Source organism: Bidens hawaiensis, unplaced genomic scaffold, assembly GCF_021521415.1.
Source record: "Bidens hawaiensis isolate Kalapana, Puna unplaced genomic scaffold, B.hawaiensis_p1.1 tig00024226_1, whole genome shotgun sequence".
NCBI classification, from domain to species: Eukaryota; Viridiplantae; Streptophyta; class Magnoliopsida; order Asterales; family Asteraceae; genus Bidens; species Bidens hawaiensis.
In genome coordinates, this window is record NW_027493805.1 from 303,900 (window position 1) to 328,036 (window position 24,137).

At 35.6% G+C, this 24,137-nt stretch overlaps 1 protein-coding gene across 1 annotated transcript; it reads left to right on the top strand.

The window, feature by feature from the left end:
* The first annotated feature begins 4,152 nt into the window (after positions 1–4,152).
* LOC143568762 (2-oxoisovalerate dehydrogenase subunit alpha 1, mitochondrial-like) lies at positions 4,153–11,597 on the top strand. Its single transcript, XM_077054829.1, has 9 exons — positions 4,153–4,492; positions 8,141–8,278; positions 8,529–8,711; positions 9,446–9,603; positions 9,690–9,789; positions 9,994–10,105; positions 10,488–10,627; positions 10,732–10,917; positions 11,289–11,597. Exons 1-9 carry the CDS (start codon positions 4,247–4,249, stop codon positions 11,451–11,453), a joined length of 1,428 nt encoding a protein of 475 aa, XP_076910944.1. The 5' UTR covers positions 4,153–4,246; the 3' UTR covers positions 11,454–11,597.
* The last annotated feature ends 12,540 nt before the right edge of the window (positions 11,598–24,137 follow it).

Consider the following 24,137-nt stretch of genomic DNA (forward strand, 5'->3'; position numbering starts at 1 on the left):
TATAGTCGTGTCACACCCCAACATAAGGCGGAAATGCCGGAGCGTGAGCTGATTGCTCACAACTCTCAAGGTACTATCATGCAATATTTAAAATGACAATATCTATTAATTAATTTCAAATATTCCAACAAGATTCGAATAAACAAATACAACAATCCATAACTAAAACAAATAAGACAAAATCCAAATTTAATCTTGATATCTTCTTTCTAGCATAATAAAGCCTAAGTTTCTTCAAAATATCCTGATCAACCAAATCATACGATGACCTGAATATGCGATGAAAATACAAATAGGTTTTGTCAACATGAGGTTGAGTGAGTAAAAACACCAGTTATGTAAAATATAAAATAAATAAAGAAAAAGGCAAACTGTTCCTGTAAGATAAAAAGTTAAGCCATAGCACAAAAACAAAACAGCCAAACAATAAAGATAAGGTTAAACCATTGTCATACAATGGACATTGATTACCAAGATATGGCTAAACTGTTGCCATAAAAATGGACATTGGTTACCAAAGATAGTCGTAAGATCATACTATAAATGATGTACCTCTCTTAAATGCGTTCAAATATAACAAGTAAGCAAATAGTAAGTTAGGCAATTACTGATATACACACAAGGATAAACAATTGTGGTTGAATATTATATAATATATACATATCTAGTTACGCATATGTCACCAAAAGATAAAATAAATAAAAGAGGGGAGTGAGTACTCACCTTATCAGATGAGCAAACGAGAATAACAAGATAATAAGAATGAAGATCGGCGAGTCAACTGTTGACGATATAGCCTTATAAAAGATTTAATATGGAAATAATATACGAAATTGTCTGATAGGATAGAGTTTGATGATTAACTATTATTTTATTAAGTCTATATATTATATAAACTTATTATTTATTAGCTCTTTTAACTTACTCAACATTATATTTTTATTATGTAATAATACTTGTTAAAATATGAAAAAGATATAAAATACACCTTTATAAAAATAAATTAGTTAGTTAATTTACATATGTATATTTGTGGTTTTTACAAAAGTAAATTTAACCTTTTAAATATATTTAATAAATTTTTATTTATATAAATATTAAGAAATTAAACAAGTTGTATTGTTTATATATATACATATATGCATATTTATACATACATATATACACATGAATATAATTTTTAATAAGATGCAAAAAAAATACAAGTAATATTGTCGGTTTTTAAGAAAATATAATTTATTTACTTATTAATATATTTACTTATTAATATATTTATTATTAATTAAAATGGTTTAATATGATTAGATTACCAAAAATAACAAAAACATAGGGGTGGTCGGGTCTCGAATCCACAACCTGTCACCAGAAACTTAACCATGGGTGCACCAGCCAACCAGGCTTGTTTCTAACCTGGTTAATACATCAAACAAATATATTATAAACTAACAAAAGCTTAAACCTTATTTGAACAAACCCTAGAAATCACAGTCGAGTGAATTCGTTAATGTTAATCGATCATGCATTATGGTTATTGTTAATTGATACCAGACGAAGAAAACTCATAACTCAATTACCTCGTATCAAGTTGTATGATGGGTTAATTGAACGAACAATGGCCGGCGATATATTATGATGAACGGACTATCAAACGGCGATAAAAACCCAATTGGGTTGAGGGTTAAGGACAGCTAGGGTTAGGAGATGATGACTGGACATTTAATTGAGTTATTATAAACGTTAACTTGAGTAACTAGATTATACTAGGGTCGGCTAGGTTAATTAGTTATAAAAAATCAAGCATGTATAACACATTCCTTGATTCAATTGCTATAAGCATGTATAGAACGTCAGTTAGGCCGAATTACGCATGCATGACACATTCCTTGATTCAATTGCTATATTAGATACGAGAATTAAGGTACAAGATATCAAAATTTTAATCGGGTATATTAATATGGGTATGGGTTATCGGGTTCGGATGCTGGGTTAACTAGATTTGAATGGGTTATATTAGCAATTTGCATTTTTAGTCCCTAAGGTATGAAGATGGATACACAAAGTGGTAATGGTTTTAGTTTTGGTTATTTTTGCCAAAACATGAAATTTATAATTATATATTATATAACTAATTAAATAATAATATAACAATAGTTAATTTACTCGATAAATGCGGTAAAATTTCCCGAACATCGAAATGGGTCAAATTTTAATAAACATATTAATTTTGAAAAGCCCGATTGTTACAAGTCGATTCGATTCCTTTAGTTTTGTACCTCGATTTGATTCTCTTAGAATTTGATTACTGAGCATGTTGAAGTAGTTCTTTTCATTCCAATCGAATCGAGATTCAATTCAATTCAAACATGAACACAACCAAAATTAACTCAAAATTCAACATGATATAATTTCAATTCCTTTTAACAAGGGGTTTGTCTAGCCCCGATAACAGTGTCTGAACAGTTTCAGACCTAAACTCAAACAAAACATGGGTCAGTAGTGGCAAAAGGTATGTGTGGACCTTGGTCTATTGATCTAATCAGACCAGGATAAGTCATTCTTAAGAAGTTCTTAAACCTCCACTTAAAATAATCGAAGTTGCTCTCAAAAGTCATTAGTTTATGAAGCTTGGCTGTGGTACCCGCTTCATTTTCTAACATTACGCAACTCTTTAACAAGTCTGGATCCGTGAGATATCTTGTACAATATAACAGAAGCTTGAAAGGTCTTGAAAAATTCTGTTGAAACCCAAGTACAATCTAATCGGATCGAATAGGAAGTTCGATTAAAATGGACCAGTAATAGAATGAGAAAAGGAATCGAATCGACTGTATTTCAGTCGAATCGAACATGTATTTTAATTGTATCGAACTGTTCTAATCTAGTCAAATATAAAACGAAACGAGTCGAATGGGGATTCGATTAGTTTTGTAGATTCAGTTCGATTAGAAAGGGCAATTCGATTCGATTAGAAAGCCCAATCCGATTCGATTAGAAAGGCCAATTTGATTCGATTAGTTTAGTTTTGAGTCGATTCGATTAGTTTTCAGAGTAGTCCAAAAACACCTTTTGGCACAGATATCAAGATCCGTACAACCTTATCCACTTTGAAATACATGTACTTCGTTTGATTCGATTGGAGTGAAGTTTTACACACTTTTTCACCACTTTATCTATACAAACAACAACAAATCCACAACAATTACCACAAATGTAACCAACACAAGCTTGAATACACTTTAGCATACACACTTGAAGAATTTGAAGTCTTCAAAGCACACTTTAACACCCGAGAACACTTTCAAGTGTTCAATAACACCTTGACACCCGAGAGAAAGCAAGAACACTTCTTCAAACACCACGACAAGACCTAGATTCAAGGTTGTGATCCAAGAAATCCAACTAGTAGTGTCGAAAGCTCTGATACTAGCTGTAGGTCCCAAATACGGATCTAACAACACAAGTTCTTGAATCAATCTAAGCTTTAGCTAGCGGAAATCACTAAAGCTAACCTAGATCTTGGATCTTGTTTGTGGTAAGCCATGAGTTTTTAGAGAGAGAAAGAGTAGAGAGAAAAGTCTAAAAATATTATGTCAAAAGGGTTAAGTTGTATTGCATGTCATGCTTCTTATATATGGGAAGCATGGTCCAAGTGAAGTTATTACATAACATGCCCAATGGGCTTATAATAAATGGCCTCGGGCCCGAACATCACAAACAGAATACAAATATAAATACAAACATGTTTATGTACGGGAATAATACATAAGACTTAACTACCAAAAATGGGCTCTACACTAACACTAACACATACACATACATGTATATAACATGGTAAAAGGCTTTAAACTACAAAGGAATTTTATAAATGATCTGTGTTTCCTACGTGACAATGACATAAAACGTTCCTCCATAACATATAGCCTAGTAACACAATTAAGCTTTTCCATTTGAGAGTGACACTTTTTAACACATAATTATTATTGTCGGGCTACAAGCCACCAACCCCCGCGCACACTTATAATAAATTTAGATGTGGGCTATTGGATGGCTTATATATAATAACTCATGTGCATGTATAATTAATAGATTATTGGTACAAAATATGGCTTATTTATATAACTAACTACTCATGTGCATGTGTAATCAATAGATTAATAATGCTATATATAAATCACATACCCATCTAACATTTCATCCTCACATTCTTCTTCCCATTCTCTGCTAAAAGTAGCTAGCGTAACTGAACATGACTATATGGCTGGCCGTTACAAGAGGCGCCAATTACCGGACAAAAACATTGATATCTACAGCCTTTCGATCGTTACGAACCTCCCTCACCACTTTCGCTTCAGGTGATGCACGTGAAGGGACTTCCCGAAAGCCGGCTTATATGTCATCAGGCACTTATTACAGATCTTCCCACTTTGGTGCTTCGGAAGCTCGTCAACAAGTAAATCACTTCTCAAGCGATGATGAGGAGGATAAAAGCCAGGTAAATTAATTTCTCATGAACGTACATCTAGTTATGCATGCATACACACAGATACACTGACAATTCGATATTTTGGTTCTTTTGCCAGCATTTTACCGTATATGTTTTAGTGCTAAACAGTATATTATAAATTATATTTTTTTAAATGATTTTTATATAGATATACGTTGTTTTATATGGTTAAAAAATATGTATTTTACATTGGTATATGCAAGGACGTGTTTATATCTATCTATAATAAATATAAACGAAAACATACAAATCCTACGTGTCGCGATATGGTCGCTCTCCCCCTTTTTTGGAGTCACCAGATTTGCTTGATTTTTAAATGGAGGCTGCTCATGCATTTGTCCTGAATTCACGGGTATGAGTCTCATCAAACCCAGATATTTCTTAAACGGATTATAATATCTCATTAAATTAAAAACTAATCTCACTAAATATTTGATGTAAAAATCCTATAAAATAGGAATATACTAAAAATTAATATTTTATTTATTTAAAAAAAAGATATATATTATATATAATTAAAAAACCAAGTTTTAGTAAAAAAATAAAAGGGTCTTGGGTCTCATCAAACTCATATGGCTTTTAAAACGAGTTATAGCATCTCATTTATTTGTGAAACAATTTATCATCAAACCATAAACATATTATTAACCTTCATATAATAATAAAATATAAATCAAAAAATAAATGAATATTAGAAATAAATAATATAAAACAATCCCCATAAGGGATATACTAAAAATTAATATATGATTTATTTAAAAAAAAAGATATATTGTTTATAATTAAAAAACCAATTTTATAATAAAAAAATAAATGGGTCTTGGGTCATCAAACCCATATAGCTTTTAAACGGGCTAACTCTGTTAGTTTTTTTTTTTTTTTGCTGACGTGGCATTATTCTTGTTAACATGTCATTGTTCTTGCGAACGTGGCTCTTTCTAATAAAATTATCATAAAAACTAATAATAATATCTCACCCCCACCCCCACTATATGTCTACTTCATCATCTCCCCCACCCAACCACCTCCCTCAATACACACAGCCACCACCATCACACCAAGATACCACCCTTAATACACACAGACTGTCATCATCGTACAACTCCTCAAAGACACTGGCACCACCGTACAACTCGTCAAAGTTTTTATTGTTCAAACGGTGCTTAATCTATGTTCAAGAAGACAAGACTTGAATACTTAAAAGTGGATTCAAATTACTGTAGTCGGAGCCTCCGTGGTGCCATTCCGATTCGAATTAACCGATCCTGAAGCTACCAAACTTGTTAATAATCCACCGCCAGGGTTTCCGATAACCGAACCTGAGTTATTAACATTCTGAGCTTCATTTGGTGAAATTAAAGTGATATTTGACGTATGCTTGACTTGAGCTTGACGAAACGAAGATCCGATTGGCGGATGATGATGTTCGTATTTTGAAGCGGATGATTTAGGTTTTGTTTTGTTATCGTATTTGATGCAGCAAGTTGTTACTGAACTGGTGGATCTCGGATTGTTGGATCCATCATGAGATGAGGTATCAGATGATGATTGTAAGGTGGTGCCAGTGTCTGTGAGGAGTTGTACGGTGGTGGCGGCGGCGGTGTGTATTAAGGGGGGTGGTTGGGGTGAGAGAGACGATGAAGATGACAAATTATTATTATTATTATTATTAGAAAGAGCCATGTCAGCAAGAACAATGACATGTCAACAAGAATAATGTCGTCAGCAAAAAAAACTAACGGAGTTAGGGTCCGTTAAGTTCAGGATTGTCGATAAACAAATAGAGTGAAAGTTGGGAGTTGTGGGTAACAAATCGAAAGTTGAGAGTGATATTAACCAATGGTTGAAAGTTGAGAGTATTAAAAACCAATATCCCTTAAAAATAATATTGTATCTTTTAAAAAAAATGAATACTACTTTTTAGTATAACCCTATTTTATAGAATTTTCATATCAAATATTTGGTTAGATTAGTTTTTAATAAAATGAAATGTTATAACCCGTTTAAGAGTTATATGGGTTTTGTTATAACTATACCCGTCTGAGTTTGTCAAACGCATAAGAATCCTTTATTTACAAACCTAGCAATATAGTTGTTTGAGTAAATGTAAAAAGCAACCAGAAACTTATTAAAAGTTTCGTTTATATATATTTAAGATTAAGATATTGTTCAGTAATATGGTAAAATAATTTTCGGAAAAATAAGTGACATGCTTTTATACAAAAATGGTATAATAGAAAATGAATGAGAGCATACCAGTAACATAGTAAAATAATTTTCAGAATAATAAGTGGCATGCTTTTATACAAAAGTGGTATATATAATAGAAAATGAATGAGAGCATACCGTATTTGACTAACTAAAAATAGTTTTAATACAGAGTCATGTGTAGACAAGGGTGTGGGTGGTGTTCACAGTTTTCTTTTTTTATTTTATACATAACTTTTATCATAGTTTTTCATAGGTATAAAAATGAGGATATTATTTAGGATTGAACCCCAAGAACTTATGTCTAAATGGTTTACAGTCTTTTAAATGGATCGTCCATTACCTTTCGGGATAGTTAACCCAACCCCAGAATTAACTGCATTGGTTCCCGTTTCCAACAACAAGAATCACCTGGCAACAAAGAGTATAAAAAGGACTTCCCAAAAGGGATGGGAGTGAGGGACCCTTGTCTTTACATACAACTATACAAGGGTGAGAGAGAGATGAGGTAGGTAAAGTAATTAATTGGTTAAATGATTTTGAAAATCTTTCTATGTTAATATAAAACCTACAAACTTTATGTTATAACTGCTAAATATGATTAAACCTTTCAGTAGCATTTTAAATAGCCAAGATTATGAATAAAATATATAGCACATGGCTTTGAATAGGTTATATAAAACTTATAGTGAATCATCATCATCATCATATATATATATAAACTAATTAACATGCGTTACTGATCTAGAATGTATATTAATCATGTATCATTTCTTATTAATATTTTACTTAATAATAAAGTGCTTCATTTTATGACTTTTTGGAACCATGTGTCAGTGACGACGTTGTGTGTCTTGAACTTATACATACCACAAATTCACCATTATTTATTTGACTTGACCCATCTAAAATTCCGACGTCAAGTCAAGAGACATTTGAGCACTGAAGAAAAAATATTGTATCTGTCATATTCAATAACGAGTTAATGGTTTTTTTTTTTTTTTAATTTCTTTATCCGATGGAACTTACTATGAGGTCATAAACTACAAATTTCTCACGTTCAATAGTGAAATTATCTTCTCGGTCACAAAACACAGACGGCTTAATAAAATTATTAAATACAATAATAGTAAGACAAGTCACTATTATTTTTAAAATGTCAAGAATGGTAATTATTAGCTTCTAAACAATCATAGATATCCGCCTAATTGTTTTCATTCCAGAACATCTCTTCAACTATATTAAACCTTATAGACAGGATATGCATGAACAAACTATTACTATTATTTCTTTTTAATAAGTGATCAATATTATCTTAAGTATATATGGAAGATAAAGGCTAAATCAAAACATGAAGCAATTTGGAATATTATGCCAACGATTTAACTCATCTAACGGTTTCGTTATGTTTGTTTATGATCGAGACAGGTTTTGGATTTTCCTGGTGGTCCGGTTCCGTACACTGATGAAATGAGATTTCTTCCTGGGTCATCCGAGAAGAGGGTGCAATGTTACCGAGTTCTAGATGATGAAGGCTACCCACTTTCGTCTACCCAATTTCAACATGTATACATCCCACACTCACCTATATATAGCGGTGGAACCAAAACTTAATGGTAAGAGGTTATCATAAAGTTCTATTCTCAACTCATATTTTTCTTAAAAAAACAAATATTTCTTAATAAAACATTAAGTTCTAATATTCTACATGTGACCCGTTGGTTCCACCCCTGATTCTTGGCACAAGTTTTCAAATCTACGCGTTTAAGCGACTAGGTGGTAAGTTTGATACATGAAATTATGTACACTTGTGTAGGTGAGAAAGGAAGTTGCAGTGAAAATGTATAGTGGCATGGTCACCCTTCAAGCTATGGATACAGTCATCTATGAAGCACAAAGGCAAGGGAGAATATCGTTCTATATGACCTCGTATGGTGAAGAAGCTGTAAACCTAGGATCAGTCGCAGCTCTTAGTGATGATGACATAGTTTTACCACAGGTACGTACACCACCATAATATTATATTTTCTTGGTAAGAAAATATCTAGAGTGAAAGTACCAATTCCACATCTTTTGTCCTAACCATCCTTCAACCGCGGAAATGCCGATCGTTGAAACATTTAAATAATTAAATACAAACTAAATTAACATTATTAAAAAAAAGTTACATCATTCATAAAAATACCATAAAACATAACTTAAAAATACTAAATTCATAAAAAAAAAATATTAAAAGCTACACCAAAATTGGTTATCCGGTCACAAGACCATTGGAGGATCAAGGAGGGTGGGATCACATCCCCATTCGGGGTGTCTTTGTTTGGCAATGAGCCACACTGGGTGGCATTCCCGAATGGGCCTGATGGTTGGCTCGTTACCTAATCATACAGTACACCTATTTTCACTGCTAAACAAACCACCATCAATACACACATGCTGTCTAAGTGATAAAACAGCTATAGCTGATGTGATGCTTCCTCTAAAACCTTATCTTTTACAAAGTTAAGAGGCATCTAGATGATTTCTACATTTATAAGACACATTTTATAAAAATTAATTAAATGATACATATTACTTCCTTCAATAAATAACTAGGCCTAGTAAGACCAAGTTTAGATACATAATAGAAAAAGAGTAAAGAAGAGAGAAAAGAAAAATGTATAAACATAATGTGCAATGAATTAAACTTTAAGTATGAATGATGATAAGGATTTATGAATACCGTACGTGTAGTATCGAGAACCTGGAGTGATGTTGTGGCGTGGCTTTGAATTACAACAATTTGTTGATCAATTCTTCGGAAACAAAAATGATATCGGAAAAGGCAGGCAAATGCCTACGCATTATGGATCGAATAAGCACAATGTCCTCACCATTTCTGCGCCTTTAGCGTAAGCCTAGCAAACCTTCATCCTAGTAACACATCAATCTGTTTGTATATTAATGAGTACTTGATTAATTCATTATTCTGCATCAGGACACAACTTCCTCAAGCGGTTGGTGCAGCTTACTCTCTTAAAATGGATAAAAAGGATGCATGTGTTGTAACATACTTTGGGGATGGATGCTCAAGTGAGGTATAAAAATTTCATTTATCTTGTTTTATTTTTCATACAGTTAACTAGCGCACAAAGATTAAAAAACATTTTAACAATATATCCATTCTTATATCATAAATCTGATTTTTTACACATTTCATTAAAAAATATAGGATTAGAAATAACGGATGGGCTATTAGCGCATACTCTAACTAATATTGTATCTTATACTTATATATGTAGGGTGATTTTCATGCCAGTTTAAACTTTGCAGCAGTTATGGAAGTCCCTATCGTCTACATATGTCGCAATAACGGATGGGCTATTAGCACCCCTGTTACTGAGCAATTTCGAAGTACTTGTTTTCACTCAACTATCTTATAATTAAGTTCCGTCAATCTATAGACTTAGATACGGTTAGAGGTGTGGCTCGGTTAACTAAAACCCACCCATCTTGTAGTACAAGTTAGATTGTGGACTAAGGTCTGAATCCAACTTTCACGGGTTTATGTTTTTAACCCCCTTGATACTTGTCAAACACAATCTCTATAATCAACCATTATTTAGCATGTTATTATTGCAACTTGGAGCTAGCCCACTTGGTAGAGGCACATGTCTCTTAGAAGGGAGGCCCGAGGTTCAAAGCTGGGCAATAAAATGTTATATTCATCGAATATAACATGTTGTCTACTTTTATAATTAAATCGACCGACATATATATACATGTATTTTTGCAGTTGATGGCATTGTTGTTAAGGGGCAAGCGTATGGTATCCAAAGCATAAGAGTTGACGGGAATGATGTTCTTGCTGTGTATAATGCGGTTCGGGCAGCTCGAGAAATAGCCATCAAAGAACAACGGCCAATATTAATTGAGGTATTAATAGAAACCCTCCAAGATATATATTATCATTTCAATACATATGCATTAACTGCATACATACAGTTCTCTAACCTTTTTTGCCATACATGCAAATTAAGGCCCTTACATATAGAGTAGGGCATCACTCAACGTCCGATGATTCTACAAAGTATCGACCTGTAGATGAAATTGAACACTGGAAAACCGCACGAAATCCTGTATCGATATTCAGAAAATGGATCCAAAGAAGTGGTTGGTGGAGTGATAAAGAAGAATCTGAATTCCGAGCCAACATTAGAAAACAGGTGCTTCTTTTGATCAACAACTATTCATGATAAATAGTTTAGAGTGTTGTTTTTAGTCTTTCCTTACAACTCAAGGTTGTGACATGTTTTACAATTTGCTCGGGATGGGCTGAATTTTATATTATTGATTATGACTCATGGCAGGAGAGAACCAGAGGGGACTCAAAAGGGTCTACTAACCCTCTGGCCATGGCCACTGGAATTTGTTAGTTTTTTATACGTACACAACACTGAGATATATTTTTCTCTAAAAACATAATTTGGATTTTGGACCATGCATGCATATAGATGTAGTCATTAGGCTTCCAATGACCCCTCGATGAAGAAGTAATGGTTCCGTCACTTATTTATGGGATGGTTTTTGTGTGCAGGTGATTCATGCAGTTCAAGTAGCTGAAAAAACAGAAAAGGCTCCAATTGGAAATATATTTAGTGATGTGTATGAAAAATTACCCAAAAATCTAATGGAACAAGAGAAATTGTTGAAAGAAACAGTAAAAAGGTACCCACGAGACTTCCCAAACGCACCTTTATAATTTGAAGATTCCCGAAGCTAAATATTTATGATGTTATGTAATTCTCCATGTTTAATTAGTTGATGAGAGTGACAATTTGAGGTCCTCTTTCAAATGTTTTTGATGACACAAAATCAATAAGTTGCAATAAATTTACGTTGAATATTCAGATTGTTATGGTTTTAGTGAATATTTGGTTCTTAATTTCTCATCTAGTATAAGAAAAATAGTTAGCATCGATATAGAAACACGATCATATATGTTAAGATAAATATACAAGGCCACCACATGATAAAAAATTAATACTCAAGGTCGGTTCATATGCGTCTCTGAACTTCATGGTCAAGTTACACCGTCATGGATGATGTCATACCAATTACCATCGATGATGACATTTATATGGAACCCTAAGGTTGCTTAGTTATTAGATTCATAAATATAGCTAGAAACACAAAAACGTACCTAAATGAAACTCTCTCTCTCTCTCTCAATTGTAAGCAGTTTAATTTATTTGTTTTTAATTTCTTTAACGACGTCTCTCACTAAGCAGTTAGTCATACAAGTTCTAACAGTTTTTTTTTAACGTTTAATTAATCTACTATCATAGAAACATCCAAACGATTTACAATAAAGTGACAGGTAAGCGGGCAACAAGTTGCGCCGCAACTCCCTTTTGGATAGCAAACCCAATCCTACTAAAAACAAAGTTTCGATTCTTATGGGCCGATACTTTACTATGAACAACTTTCTGAACCTCATTCAAAAGGTCCACGGCATCCGGAGCTAAGAATCCAAAAGTGTCAAAGGCAAAGGGGATATCATATATCTTATGTGAACATATGCAAACTATTTATATTCGAATGGGTCGTATAACAAAAAACATTTCAAATAGATCATTTAGATATACATGTTGGATATATATATATACACACACTACTAGAAAATTGTTCAAGTTCCTACGTCACTTTCCGTTGGAAATGCGTAGGAAATCACTGTTTCCAACACATTTCCAACAAAAACGGGTATGTGGGAAAAGCGTCGTGAGAAATGTTTTTTTACGCATTTCAAACACATTTTCCAACACATTTGCAACAAAAATATGTCGTTGGAATTTCTAACGCATTTCTTACACGAATAATTATAACTTTGGTTACCACTTTCTTACACATTTCCTATACATATTTCTTACGCAAATATAGTTATTTTCCTTTTTATAATTATAACTTGTGTTACCACTTTCTTACACATTTCCTACACATATTTCTTACGCAAATATAGTTATTTTCCTTTTTTCATTAATTTTTTCAACACATTTCCTACACATCTAAATAATTTTTGTTTTTTTATTTTTCTACGCATTTCAAACACATCTAATTTTTTTTTTAATATTTTTATTTCCTATTCATTTTTAGTATATAGCATATAATATTAGTTTTACTTTTAATATTTATTTTTCTCTACATCTCAAAAATTAAATTCTAAAAAATGAAACAACCAAATCAAGATCCTTTCTGCTAAATATGCAAAACGAAATAAGTTAAATATAATTTAAAACATGTTTTACAAAATCAACCACAAATACGATAACTTAAAATAAAAGGTTCACAGTATAGCACTAGTCTTAAAAAAGTTTGATTGCAAAATCACAATTACTAATTTGCATGAGACTGATGATTTCTAACAAACTCTTCAAATTTTTGCATCCTTTCTTCATTTTCCATACGCTCATTTTCCATTTCCCTCACTCGTTGTTCCATGTCTTGTCTTGCCTTCCGGTCATTTTCCATTTTATTTTCCATTTGTGCTCGAACTTCTTGAATCTAAAAATTTGTTAACACATACACAATAGTTATTAACAATCTACACATAATTTACAAACATATTCCATTAGTGAACCAACAATTATTAAATGACTACACATAATTTACAAATATATATGTGATTAATAATCACACCCAATGTTTTCTAAACCGAATAAGGCATCAAATCGCTTGTTTTTAACAATTCATTGGTCAAGGTCGATCGGTCGGATCAATTAGACCGGATGACGTCATAATTTTAATTATATGTATATATGCACAATATCAAACATATATACTAGCTAATATTTATACCCCACTAATAATATTAATAATAAACGATATTGATAACATCACCTCTTCTTGCGACCTTCGAGTATCAAAATATGATCTAGACCCACAAGATATAAATGGTTTACAAGTCACCACAAAATGGGGATCCGAATATCCTGCTCCTACTTCATCCTAGAGCCAATACCTTTGCCCAAGCAACAGGATCACCCGCTGGATGTTGAGCGTAGTCAGAGCTAGTTGTACATACTCATGTACTTTGCCTACAATTCATCAAAACACTATAATCGTTAAGGAACTAAAAGTTGATACAATAATTATATGTGAATAATAAAGATAGTTTAAATAAGTTTCTTTTGATCGTTCTTTATAAAACTCGAACCTTTCTACTCATTAATGTCAAACTCTCCTGTCTTGAATCTTGTTTTGCATTTTTTGGTAAGCTGGGAATCAAAGAACAGTTCCATCAGGCCGGCTGACTTTGCAACCATGTTTTTGTTCCTACATAAAACACAGTAATATAATAAGTGTTAAAGTACCCGTCAAACTGCACCAAATACAAAAGTTGACAAAGTTTAAAGGGCCAAGCACATTCCTATCAAACGTAACCACAATATAAACAAAACAAAAATATAGATGAAATAACTAAAAACTTTATGGCAATATTCATGAATGGCAATTGCTTATAGAAAGAACCTAGACAAAGAATATATTAGCAAATGCAAATAGATGAGAATACTTGGTGGGTTAATTCATAAATAGATGCGTAGCCCCTAAGGAGAAATCATTACTGTTTAAAGGAGTATTGGTTTTTAATACTCCCAACTTTCACTCGTTGGTAGATATCAATCCCAACTTTCGATTTGTTATCCAGCACTCCCAACTTTTACCCTATTTGTTTCTATCACTCTCGAACTTAACGAACCCTAACTCCGTTAGTTTTCTTGCTGACGTGGCATTGTTTCAACTGATGTGGCTTTTTCTAATGAAGTTATAATAATAAAGCAGGACCCACACCACTACCCAACCCCGCTGGCCCTTATAACCTCCACCATCAACCTTTTTTTTAATAAAGAACTTACAATAATCTTACCATCATCATCATCTAACAGCATCACATCCCACCATAATCACCACCCTCCACCAACTTCTCCCTTTCTTTCCCATTTTTGTTGGTCACAAATTGAAAACAAATTAAAACAAAACTTCATCTTCTTCATGTATTAACCCTAGGAACCATCCCATTTTCCTTTAAGTTCATTTCAGATATTCAAATTAACAGTCAGGACCTTAGGGCTTTTATTCATTAAATGAAAACAAGTAGAGTGATGGTATTAGTACCTCGATTAGGTTACGAATCGATGGCAATGGAGCTTGGCTGGAAGAATCTACGGCAGCGTTTCCATTATGATAACATAGGTGACCAATTTTGAGTAAGGGAAAAGGATAGTGATGAAGGTTGATTCGAAAACAAGAGGAATTGTCGGATTCTACAGGGTTATGGTAGGGATTGTAATGAATTCGGGTGGATTTGGTTTTATGGTGGTACTCCGGTGTTGAGTTGTTGACGACAGTGGTTCTGGCTATTATCTAGGTGATTATGATGGCAGCTAAGTTGTATGTTCTCTGAAGAGCAGTAGTGATGATAGAGGTGTGTTCTTGGTTTATATAGAGAAGGGGATGTTTGTTTGAAGCTATGGAAATGGAGAAGTAATATGGATAGTGGTGGGTGGTAATTGTAACATCCTAAAATTTATAATGTTGAATAAAGAAAGTTACGTTTAGTGATTTCCGCGTTATTAATTAATTAATATCGAGTAAAGAACGGATCATGGATTTAGATTAATTGAGATGGGTTAAATGCGAATGGGCTTTAGGTCCATGGGCTTTAAGGGATATAAATATCCCCTAAACCAACCTAAAACCCTAAACCCTCATTTCATTTCCATCATAATCTCTACACACTCCAAAACACACACACACCACACACCGCCATATACGGCCGGCGGCCGAGGGAGAGAAACGAGCAAGATCCGAGAGAGAGTAAACGATTAGTTGTGATTAAACAAGTTAAACGAGATCCAAACGAACACAAAAGGTATGTTCTTGACCTTTAAAGTTTATGTTTTATTGAATGTCCTTAAGCTTAAAGATCCAAGCTTTATAGTATATACGAGATATATATACGAACGAAATGGTTAGGGAATGTTAGTGGGTGATGTCGAACCATAACAAGGGTATTAAAATCGCCAAAATGCTAGATAAAAACCAAACCCGTAGCTGAACTGGGCAACTTCGCCTGCAAACTGATAACTTCGTCTGCAAACTGGTAACTTCGCCTTCAAAGCTTAACTTCGCCTACGGCCAAGTTCGCCTAGCTGGTAACTTCGCCTAAAGCTAAGTTCGCCTAAGGTTTAACTTCGCCTAAAGCTAAGTTCGCCTAAGGTTTAACTTCGCCTAAAGCTAAGTTCGCATAAGGTTTAACTTCGCCTAAAGATAAGTTCGCCTAAGGTTTAACTTCGCCTAAAGTCAAGTTCGATTAGAAAATAAATTAAAAACCTAATAGAAAATGTGTTAAGACAGTTAATATAAATAAAATTTTTCCAAGCTGACCTGGCAGCTTGACCCCAGCCAGGGGCTCTGCCCCTTGGACCCTGCTAGGGGCTGCCGCCCCTAGACCCCGCTGCCAGGGGCGCTGCCCCCGGACCCCCGTTCGTTGTGGGTTGTATAAAGATAGAAATACAACATGAGTAGTAGTAGTTAATTGATACATGTAAATATTATACAGTTAGCCGTGCACAGCTCAAGAAGGGAATAACGATTAACGGAGAGCGTAACAGGATTCAGGTGTTTATGTGTTATGTTTTCGGGGCTGTGTGCATACTCGATGTGTTGTTAATACATTTATCCTAAGTGATAAGTGTATGCCATATGTGATATATGTGATGGATATGAATGATTGCTTGTCGGTACGCGAACGATCTTCGGATATTGCGCGTACTGTCAGGTCAAAAATAAAGGTACGAATATTATATATCGAAGATGTATGAACATTACAAATGAATACTTGTCGGGGCGTGAACGATCTTCGGATATTGCACGTATCGACAAGAGGTATGGTTGTTAAATGAATGATGTAAAGAACGCCTAGAGTGTTCTTATGCTATAATGTAATTATTGTATATGTGAAGTATGTGTATACAGGTACACGAATGGCATGTGAGTTCTACGTTCGACATAGTAAGTTAGGATGGCAAATCCCTCTAGCTTTTGTCGGACATAGACTCGGCTGGTGATGGCGTAGTTAAGGACTGCGGGCCTTATACGTAATGTAGATGATAGATGTAAACGTAGATAGGGACGGTGGGCCTTATACGTGTTACAGATAATAGACGACAACGTAGTTAAGGACTGCGGGCCTTATACGTAAAGTAGATGATAGATGTAAACGTAGATAGGGACGGTGGGCCTTATACGTGTTACAGATAATAGACGACAACGTAGTTAAGGACTGCGGGCCTTATACGTATTATAGATAGGCATCAGCATAGGAAAGGACTGTGGACCTTATACGTGCTGTATTTGTATTGTGGTAGCATAGGGGAGGACTGCGGACCTCGTACGTGCTATGGTTTAGGTTGCAACATAGGGAAGGACTGTGGACCTTGTACGTGTTGTGGATGTAGGATGGTACAGGGAAGGACTGCGGACCTTGCACGTACCATAAATGGTGAACATAGGTAAGGACTGCGGACCTTTTACGTGTTCACGACCTTGAGTACAGGTATAGACGGCGGACTATGAACGTACTCTCGGTAGACTGAGGTTAGTGATTGTAGATATGTATGTATGTATGGTAGTAAGTATGTATGTAGAACAGAAGGGTAACTAGTTAGGTATGGATATGTATCTTCGGATATGTATGTATGTGTATGTATTGTATGGCGTCCGATTAACTAGAACTCACTCAGCGTAGCTGACTTTTAGTATGCACGCAGGTGAGTAGAATGAGACAACTAGCTTGAGCGGGCACATGGTGGGCGAATAGGAGACTGGCATTTGAAGACTCAAGATGTTTTAATGTAATTGACGTTTATTTTGAAAGACAAGAATGTTTAATTAAGGCAAGTTTTGGATTGTTGTAACGTTTCATGAAAGTTTTTATATTCCGCGAAAGTTTTAATGAACTCTGATTTGTAAGAACTGTGTTTATGAGTAAATCCGACGCTAAAGTAAGGCTACCGGGTTCGGGGCCTTACAAGTTGGTATCAGAGCATAAGTTCGAGAGATTTAAGCATCCTACATGCTTAGACTCGAACAGAGAATTAGATTTAAAATTAGAAAGAAAGAAGATGCCAGTTCAAGATAGCCATGTGTCACTCAAGCAAGCTCAGTAAAGGTAAAGTGTATGGTAAATGGTGTATGTTAATGTTGGCTTATTTGCTAAATGAAGAATGAGTGCAGGTTAGGGATAGGATTAATTGATCTTAACTGATTAACTGTTTAAGAGTATAAACAAGCACAAGTGAAATCATGAAGGGAAGTATGTAGAACCTGAGGAGTAACGCAAATAGTTAATTACACTTGATCAACGTCATTAACTACTTACTTTACAAATCATGTGCTAAATAATTCCTAGAGTGATGACGTTTGTGTTTTCCCTTTTAGAATACTAATGGCTGGAGCTGGAGAAATTGTTGGAACTGGAGGTCGCACTGGACGTCGTGGCAGGCCTCGTCTTGTCCGGCAACCCTCGGTAGAAGAAGCTTCCAACACCGGAGACGAAGGAGGCGCAGCTGGAGGAAACTCGAGCAAAAACGAAGGACATCAACTTGACCCTGCTGTTCTAGCTGCCATTGCCCAAGCTGTGGCAACTGCCATGAAGACTGGGAATCCCGAAGGATCTGCTGGAAGAATTGCTGAAGGATCAGGAGAGAATGGTAGGAAGGATGGTGAGGGAGGGAAGGGTGACTCGAGTGAAGCTGGATCTGTCAAGGTTGGTGATGGAAAGAGAGGTCGATGTGGGTGTAACTACAAGTCCTTCAAAGGATGCGACCCGCCGAAGCTGACTGGTTTGGGAGACGTAATCGCTACTCTCCAATGGATAACCACTATGGACAAGATTATCCGCATTAGCGAATGCCGTCCCGACCAAGCTGTGGGTTATGCTACTCAGTCATTTGAGGAAGAAGCTATGTATTGGTGGGAAAGTGTGGAGCAGAGAAAGACTAGGGATGAGATCAAGGCGTTGAGATGGGACGATCTGAAAGAGTTGGTGATGAAGAAGTTTTGTGCAGATGCCGAGGTTGAAAGGACTGAGATGAAGTTCCTGAATTTAAAGGCCGGTATGATGACGCATCGTGAGTATACTACTGAATTCAACCGACTATCTAGGTTGGTGCCTGATATGGTTGACACTGAGGTCAAGAGAATCAAATGTTATGTGAGGGGATTGCCACAAAAAGTCCGCATGTTAGTCAGGGCAAATAAACCTGCTACTTTTGACTCTGCTGTTGAACTTGCAGAAGTGGTTTATGCTGACTTGGCTGAGGACGATGTGGTGGTGGAGGAAAAGAAGGAGAAGAAATGGGCTACCTCTGCTAAGCGGTCTGGCGAGATGGTGACAACAACTGATGAGAGGAAGGCCAAGGTTGGGAACAAGGATGCATGTAAGACGTGTGGGCAAGTGCACCAGGGAGAATGCAGGACTGGGACAGACAGATGCTATCGGTGTGGAAAGAGTGGGCATTACTCTCGAGAATGCCCTGATCGTCCAAAGTGCTTCAAATGCGGAAAAACTGACCACATGGCTAGGGATTGCAAGGAATCAGGGGCGGGAGGTGCGAAAGTGTAAAGACTTGGGGAAACTGCAGAGAGGAACACTTGATGAAGGAATAATTGCTCATGCAATGGTTTTATTAAATTACATTTGCTTAAGAACTTGTTTTGTGTTAAGGTTTAAAACTTATGAATATCAGTGACGTGTAATATATTGAGTTTGGTTATGAATGATTATTATGTTATGATGAAATGTTGTTTTAGACAATAGTGTTAAAAGTACTAATCGAAGCCCTTGGAAGGATGAGATGAGTCTTGGTACATCGAGGGTCTCATGGACAAGCTACCTTAAATAGCTAAAACACATGACCACCATTCGATGGCTGCAAAGTCGGGAGTAAGAAGGATAACTCAGAAAGCAAAGGTGATTCAATAAAGTGTGCGATTATAAAGAAAAAGGTATTCCTTTAACAAGAAATAAGCTAGGTTTCGGGGACGAAACCTCTTTAAGGAGGAAAGACTTGTAACATCCTAAAATTTATAATGTTGAATAAAGAAAGTTACGTTTAGTGATTTCCGCGTTATTAATTAATTAATATCGAGTAAAGAACGGATCATGGATTTAGATTAATTGAGATGGGTTAAATGAGAATGGGCTTTTGGTCCATGGGCTTTAAGGGATATAAATATCCCCTAAACCAACCTAAAACCCTAAACCCTCATTTCATTTCCATCATAAACTCTACACACTCCAAAACACACACACACCACACACCGCCATATACGGCCGGCGGCCGAGGCAGAGAAACGAGCAAGATCCGAGAGAGAGTAAATGATTAGTTGTGATTAAACAAGTTAAACGAGATCCAAACGAGCACAAAAGGTATGTTCTTGACCTTTAAAGTTTATGTTTTATTGAATGTCCTTAAGCTTAAAGATCCAAGCTTTATAGTATATACGGGATATATATACGAACGAAATGGTTAGGGAATGTTAATGGGTGATGTCGAACCATAACAAGGGTATTAAAATCGCCAAAATGCTTGATAAAAACCAAACCCGTAGCTGAACTGGGCAACTTCGCCTGCAAACTGATAACTTCGTCTGCAAACTGGTAACTTCGCCTTCAAAGCTTAACTTCGCCTACGGCCAAGTTCGCCTAGCTGGTAACTTCGCCTAAAGCTAAGTTCGCCTAAGGTTTAACTTCGCCTAAAGCTAAGTTCGCCTAAGGTTTAACTTCGCCTAAAGCTAAGTTCGCCTAAGGTTTAACTTCGCCTAAAGCTAAGTTCGCATAAGGTTTAACTTCGCCTAAAGCTAAGTTCGCCTAAGGTTTAACTTCGCCTAAAGTCAAGTTCGATTAGAAAATAAATTAAAAACCTAATGGAAAATGTGTTAAGACAGTTAATATAAATAAAATTTTTCCAAGCTGACCTGGCAGCTTGACCCCAGCCAGGGGCTCTGCCCCTTGGACTGCCGCCCCTAGACCCCGCTGCCCGGGGCGCTGCCCCCGGACCCCCGTTCGTTGTGGGTTGTATAAAGATAGAAATACAACATGAGTAGTAGTAGTTAATTGATACATGTAAATATTATACAGTTAGCCGTGCACAGCTCAAGAAGGGAATAACGATTAACGGAGAGCGTAACAGGATTCAGGTGAGTTTCTAGCCCCATTTATGTGTTATGTTTTCGGGGCTGTGTGCATACTCGATGTGTTGTTATACATTTATCCTAAGTGATAAGTGTATGCCATATGTGATATATGTGATGGATATGAATGATTGCTTGTCGGTACGCGAACGATCTTCGGATATTGCGCGTACTATCAGGTCAAAAATAAAGGTAAAAATTTTATATATCGAAGATGTATGAACATTACAAATGAATACTTGTCGGGGCGTGAACGATCTTCGGATATTGCACGTATCGACAAGAGGTATGGTTGTTAAATGAATGATGTAAAGAACGCCTAGAGTGTTCTTATGCTATAATGTAATTATTGTATATGTGAAGTATGTGTATACAGGTACACGAATGGTATGTGAGTTCTACGTTCGACATAGTAAGTTAGGATGGCAAATCCCTCTAGCTTTTGTCGGACATAGACTCGGCTGGTGATGGCGTAGTTAAGGACTGCGGGCCTTATACGTAATGTAGATGATAAATGTAAACGTAGATAGAGACGGTGGGCCTTATACGTGTTACAGATAATAGACGACAACGTAGTTAAGGACTGCGGGCCTTATACGTAAAGTAGATGATAGATGTAAACGTAGATAGGGACGGTGGGCCTTATACGTGTTACAGATAATAGACAACAACGTAGTTAAGGACTGCGGACCTTATACGTATTATAGATAGGCATCAGCATAGGAAAGGACTGTGGACCTTATACGTGCTGTATTTGTATTGTGGTAGCATAGGGGAGGACTGCGGACCTCGTACGTGCTATGGTTTAGGTTGCAACATAGGGAAGGACTGTGGACCTTGTACGTGTTGTGGATGTAGGATGGTACAGGGAAGGACTGCGGACCTTGCACGTACCATAAATGGTGAACATAGGTAAGGACTGCGGACCTTTTACGTGTTCACGACCTTGAGTACAGGTATAGACGGCGGACTATGAACGTACTCTCGGTAGACTGAGGTTAGTGATTGTAGATATGTATGTATGTATGGTAGTAAGTATGTATGTAGAACAGAAGGGTAACTAGTTAGGTATGGATATGTATCTTCGGATATGTATGTATGTGTATGTATTGTATGGCGTCCGATTAACTAGAACTCACTCAGCGTAGCTGACTTTTAGTATGCACGCAGGTGAGTAGAATGAGACAACTAGCTTGAGCGGGCACATGGTGGGCGAATAGGAGACTGGCATTTGAAGACTCAAGATGTTTTAATGTAATTGACGTTTATTTTGAAAGACAAGAATGTTTAATTAAGGCAAGTTTTGGATTGTTGTAACGTTTCATGAAAGTTTTTATATTCCGCGAAAGTTTTAATGAACTCTGATTTGTAAGAACTGTGTTTATGAGTAAATCCGACGCTAAAGTAAGGCTACCGGGTTCGGGGCCTTACAGTAATGGTGGGTTATGGTGGTGCAACAAAACACCTTTGGCAAAGACAAATCCACGTCAGCAAGAACAATGCCATGTCATCAAGAACAAAGTCACGTCAACAAGAAAACTAATGGAGTTAGGGTCCTTTAAGTTTGGGAGTGTCAGAAACAAATAGGGTGAAAGTTAGGAGTGACGAGTAACAAATCAAAAGTTGGGAGTGGTATTAACCAGCTGGTGAAAGTTCGGAGTATAAAAAACCAATACCCCCTGTTTAAAACGTACTTTTGGTATCAAAGCCCCCTTCCCAATCCAAATGTCTAATGGTGAGCCAAGTTGACGTTAGAAATTCATTAAAACATATCATAAAGTAACACATATGATAAATCGGTAAGACGGAAAACAATTTCCAGCCAAATACATAGCACGAGATCTAACAAACTCTCAAAACAGAAGACTCAATTTTACATCAATGGGTGACCAAGTAAAGGAGGTCTGAGTATGAACAACAGAAACCAGTCAGCTTATTTTGCAATCCGGAAATTTGGAAATCTTTATCACTGAATAGTGAATCATTAAAAAAGATGCATAACTCTAAAGCTGTGAACCATAACAAAATATACAATGCAACGCATATAGTAAACAACGCATAACCACTAACCAATCAAGTACTAAAGAGACAAGTTAAGCAATCCGCTAGCAACAACTTAGAAATTAGCAACGGAAATTCACCTTTGCGTCAATTAGATTACTAGCTTGAGTCATAACACATCAAAACAGCACCCACTTGCTAGCAATCTACCTAAACTCAGAATTTTAGAGCTGTAAATTAATTTCAATTGGTATAGTTTTGATAAAGCAGTTTTGACAATGTCTATAGGTTGGACAATAATGAAATGTGATTTTGATGAGCATATAGAAATTATATGTTGAAAAGCGATTTTGATTTGGGCGGTAACTCCTAATTTTGAGTTCTAAACCCAAAACTGATTTAAAAATTTTTGGGGATCAAATTCCCGATCAAATGATAACGTGGGTCAAAAGGTTGGTTAATGGGTCTGAAAAATGGTGATTTGCCCAGCTCTTGTTATATTTTCCATTCTATTCTTAGTGCCAATTTGATTTATCCTTTCTTTAAATTTAATTACTTAGAATTGTTTTTATCTTTAATCTAATAATAATTTTTATTGCATTTTTTGCTAAGAACATATAATAGAAATTATTACAATTTTTATTCAAAGGGAGGTGGGGGTGGTTCAAAACTCATCACTTGCAATATTCAATGCTCATTCCATCATTTTTCATCCCTAGTGAATGAATTTTAGGGAGGTTTGTGGTGTGATGGTTTGTTTGTTTTTTTTTTTTTGTTTTATTTACAACTTAAAAATTAAAAACAATTAGAACATATTACAACTTAAAAATTATATTTAAAAAAATAAAAGTTACATTAAACAATCTACTCCTCGTCCGAATCCAGAAATTCTAAACCTAAAGAAACTACAAGTTCAGTTAGATCATATCTCAACCGATGGTGAATATCTTCATCCCGCAAGTCTAATTGCACATTCTCAGGACCGGGAACTTGAGTAAGAGGATCCGGCACCCAATCTGGAGAAATTTCACGTCCATATTCTTTTATTAACATATTGTGTAATATGATGCATGCATATACTATGCTAGAGATCATGGGTTTTTTCATTGCATGAACCGGTCGACTAAGTATGCACCATCTACCCTTTAAGACAACGAAAGCTCTCTCGACATCTTTTCTTGCCGATTCT

Excerpts from the sequence above, each read along its gene's own strand:
- LOC143568762 (XM_077054829.1), top strand. The coding sequence starts at position 4,247 with ATGACTATATGGCTGGCCGTTACAAGAGGCGCCAATTACCGGACAAAA. Across the intron at positions 10,106-10,487 it reads TGTTACTGAGCAATTTCGAA|TTGATGGCATTGTTGTTAAG; the intron begins GTACTTGTTTTC and ends GTATTTTTGCAG. Across the intron at positions 10,918-11,288 it reads GAGCCAACATTAGAAAACAG|GTGATTCATGCAGTTCAAGT; the intron begins GTGCTTCTTTTG and ends TTTTGTGTGCAG.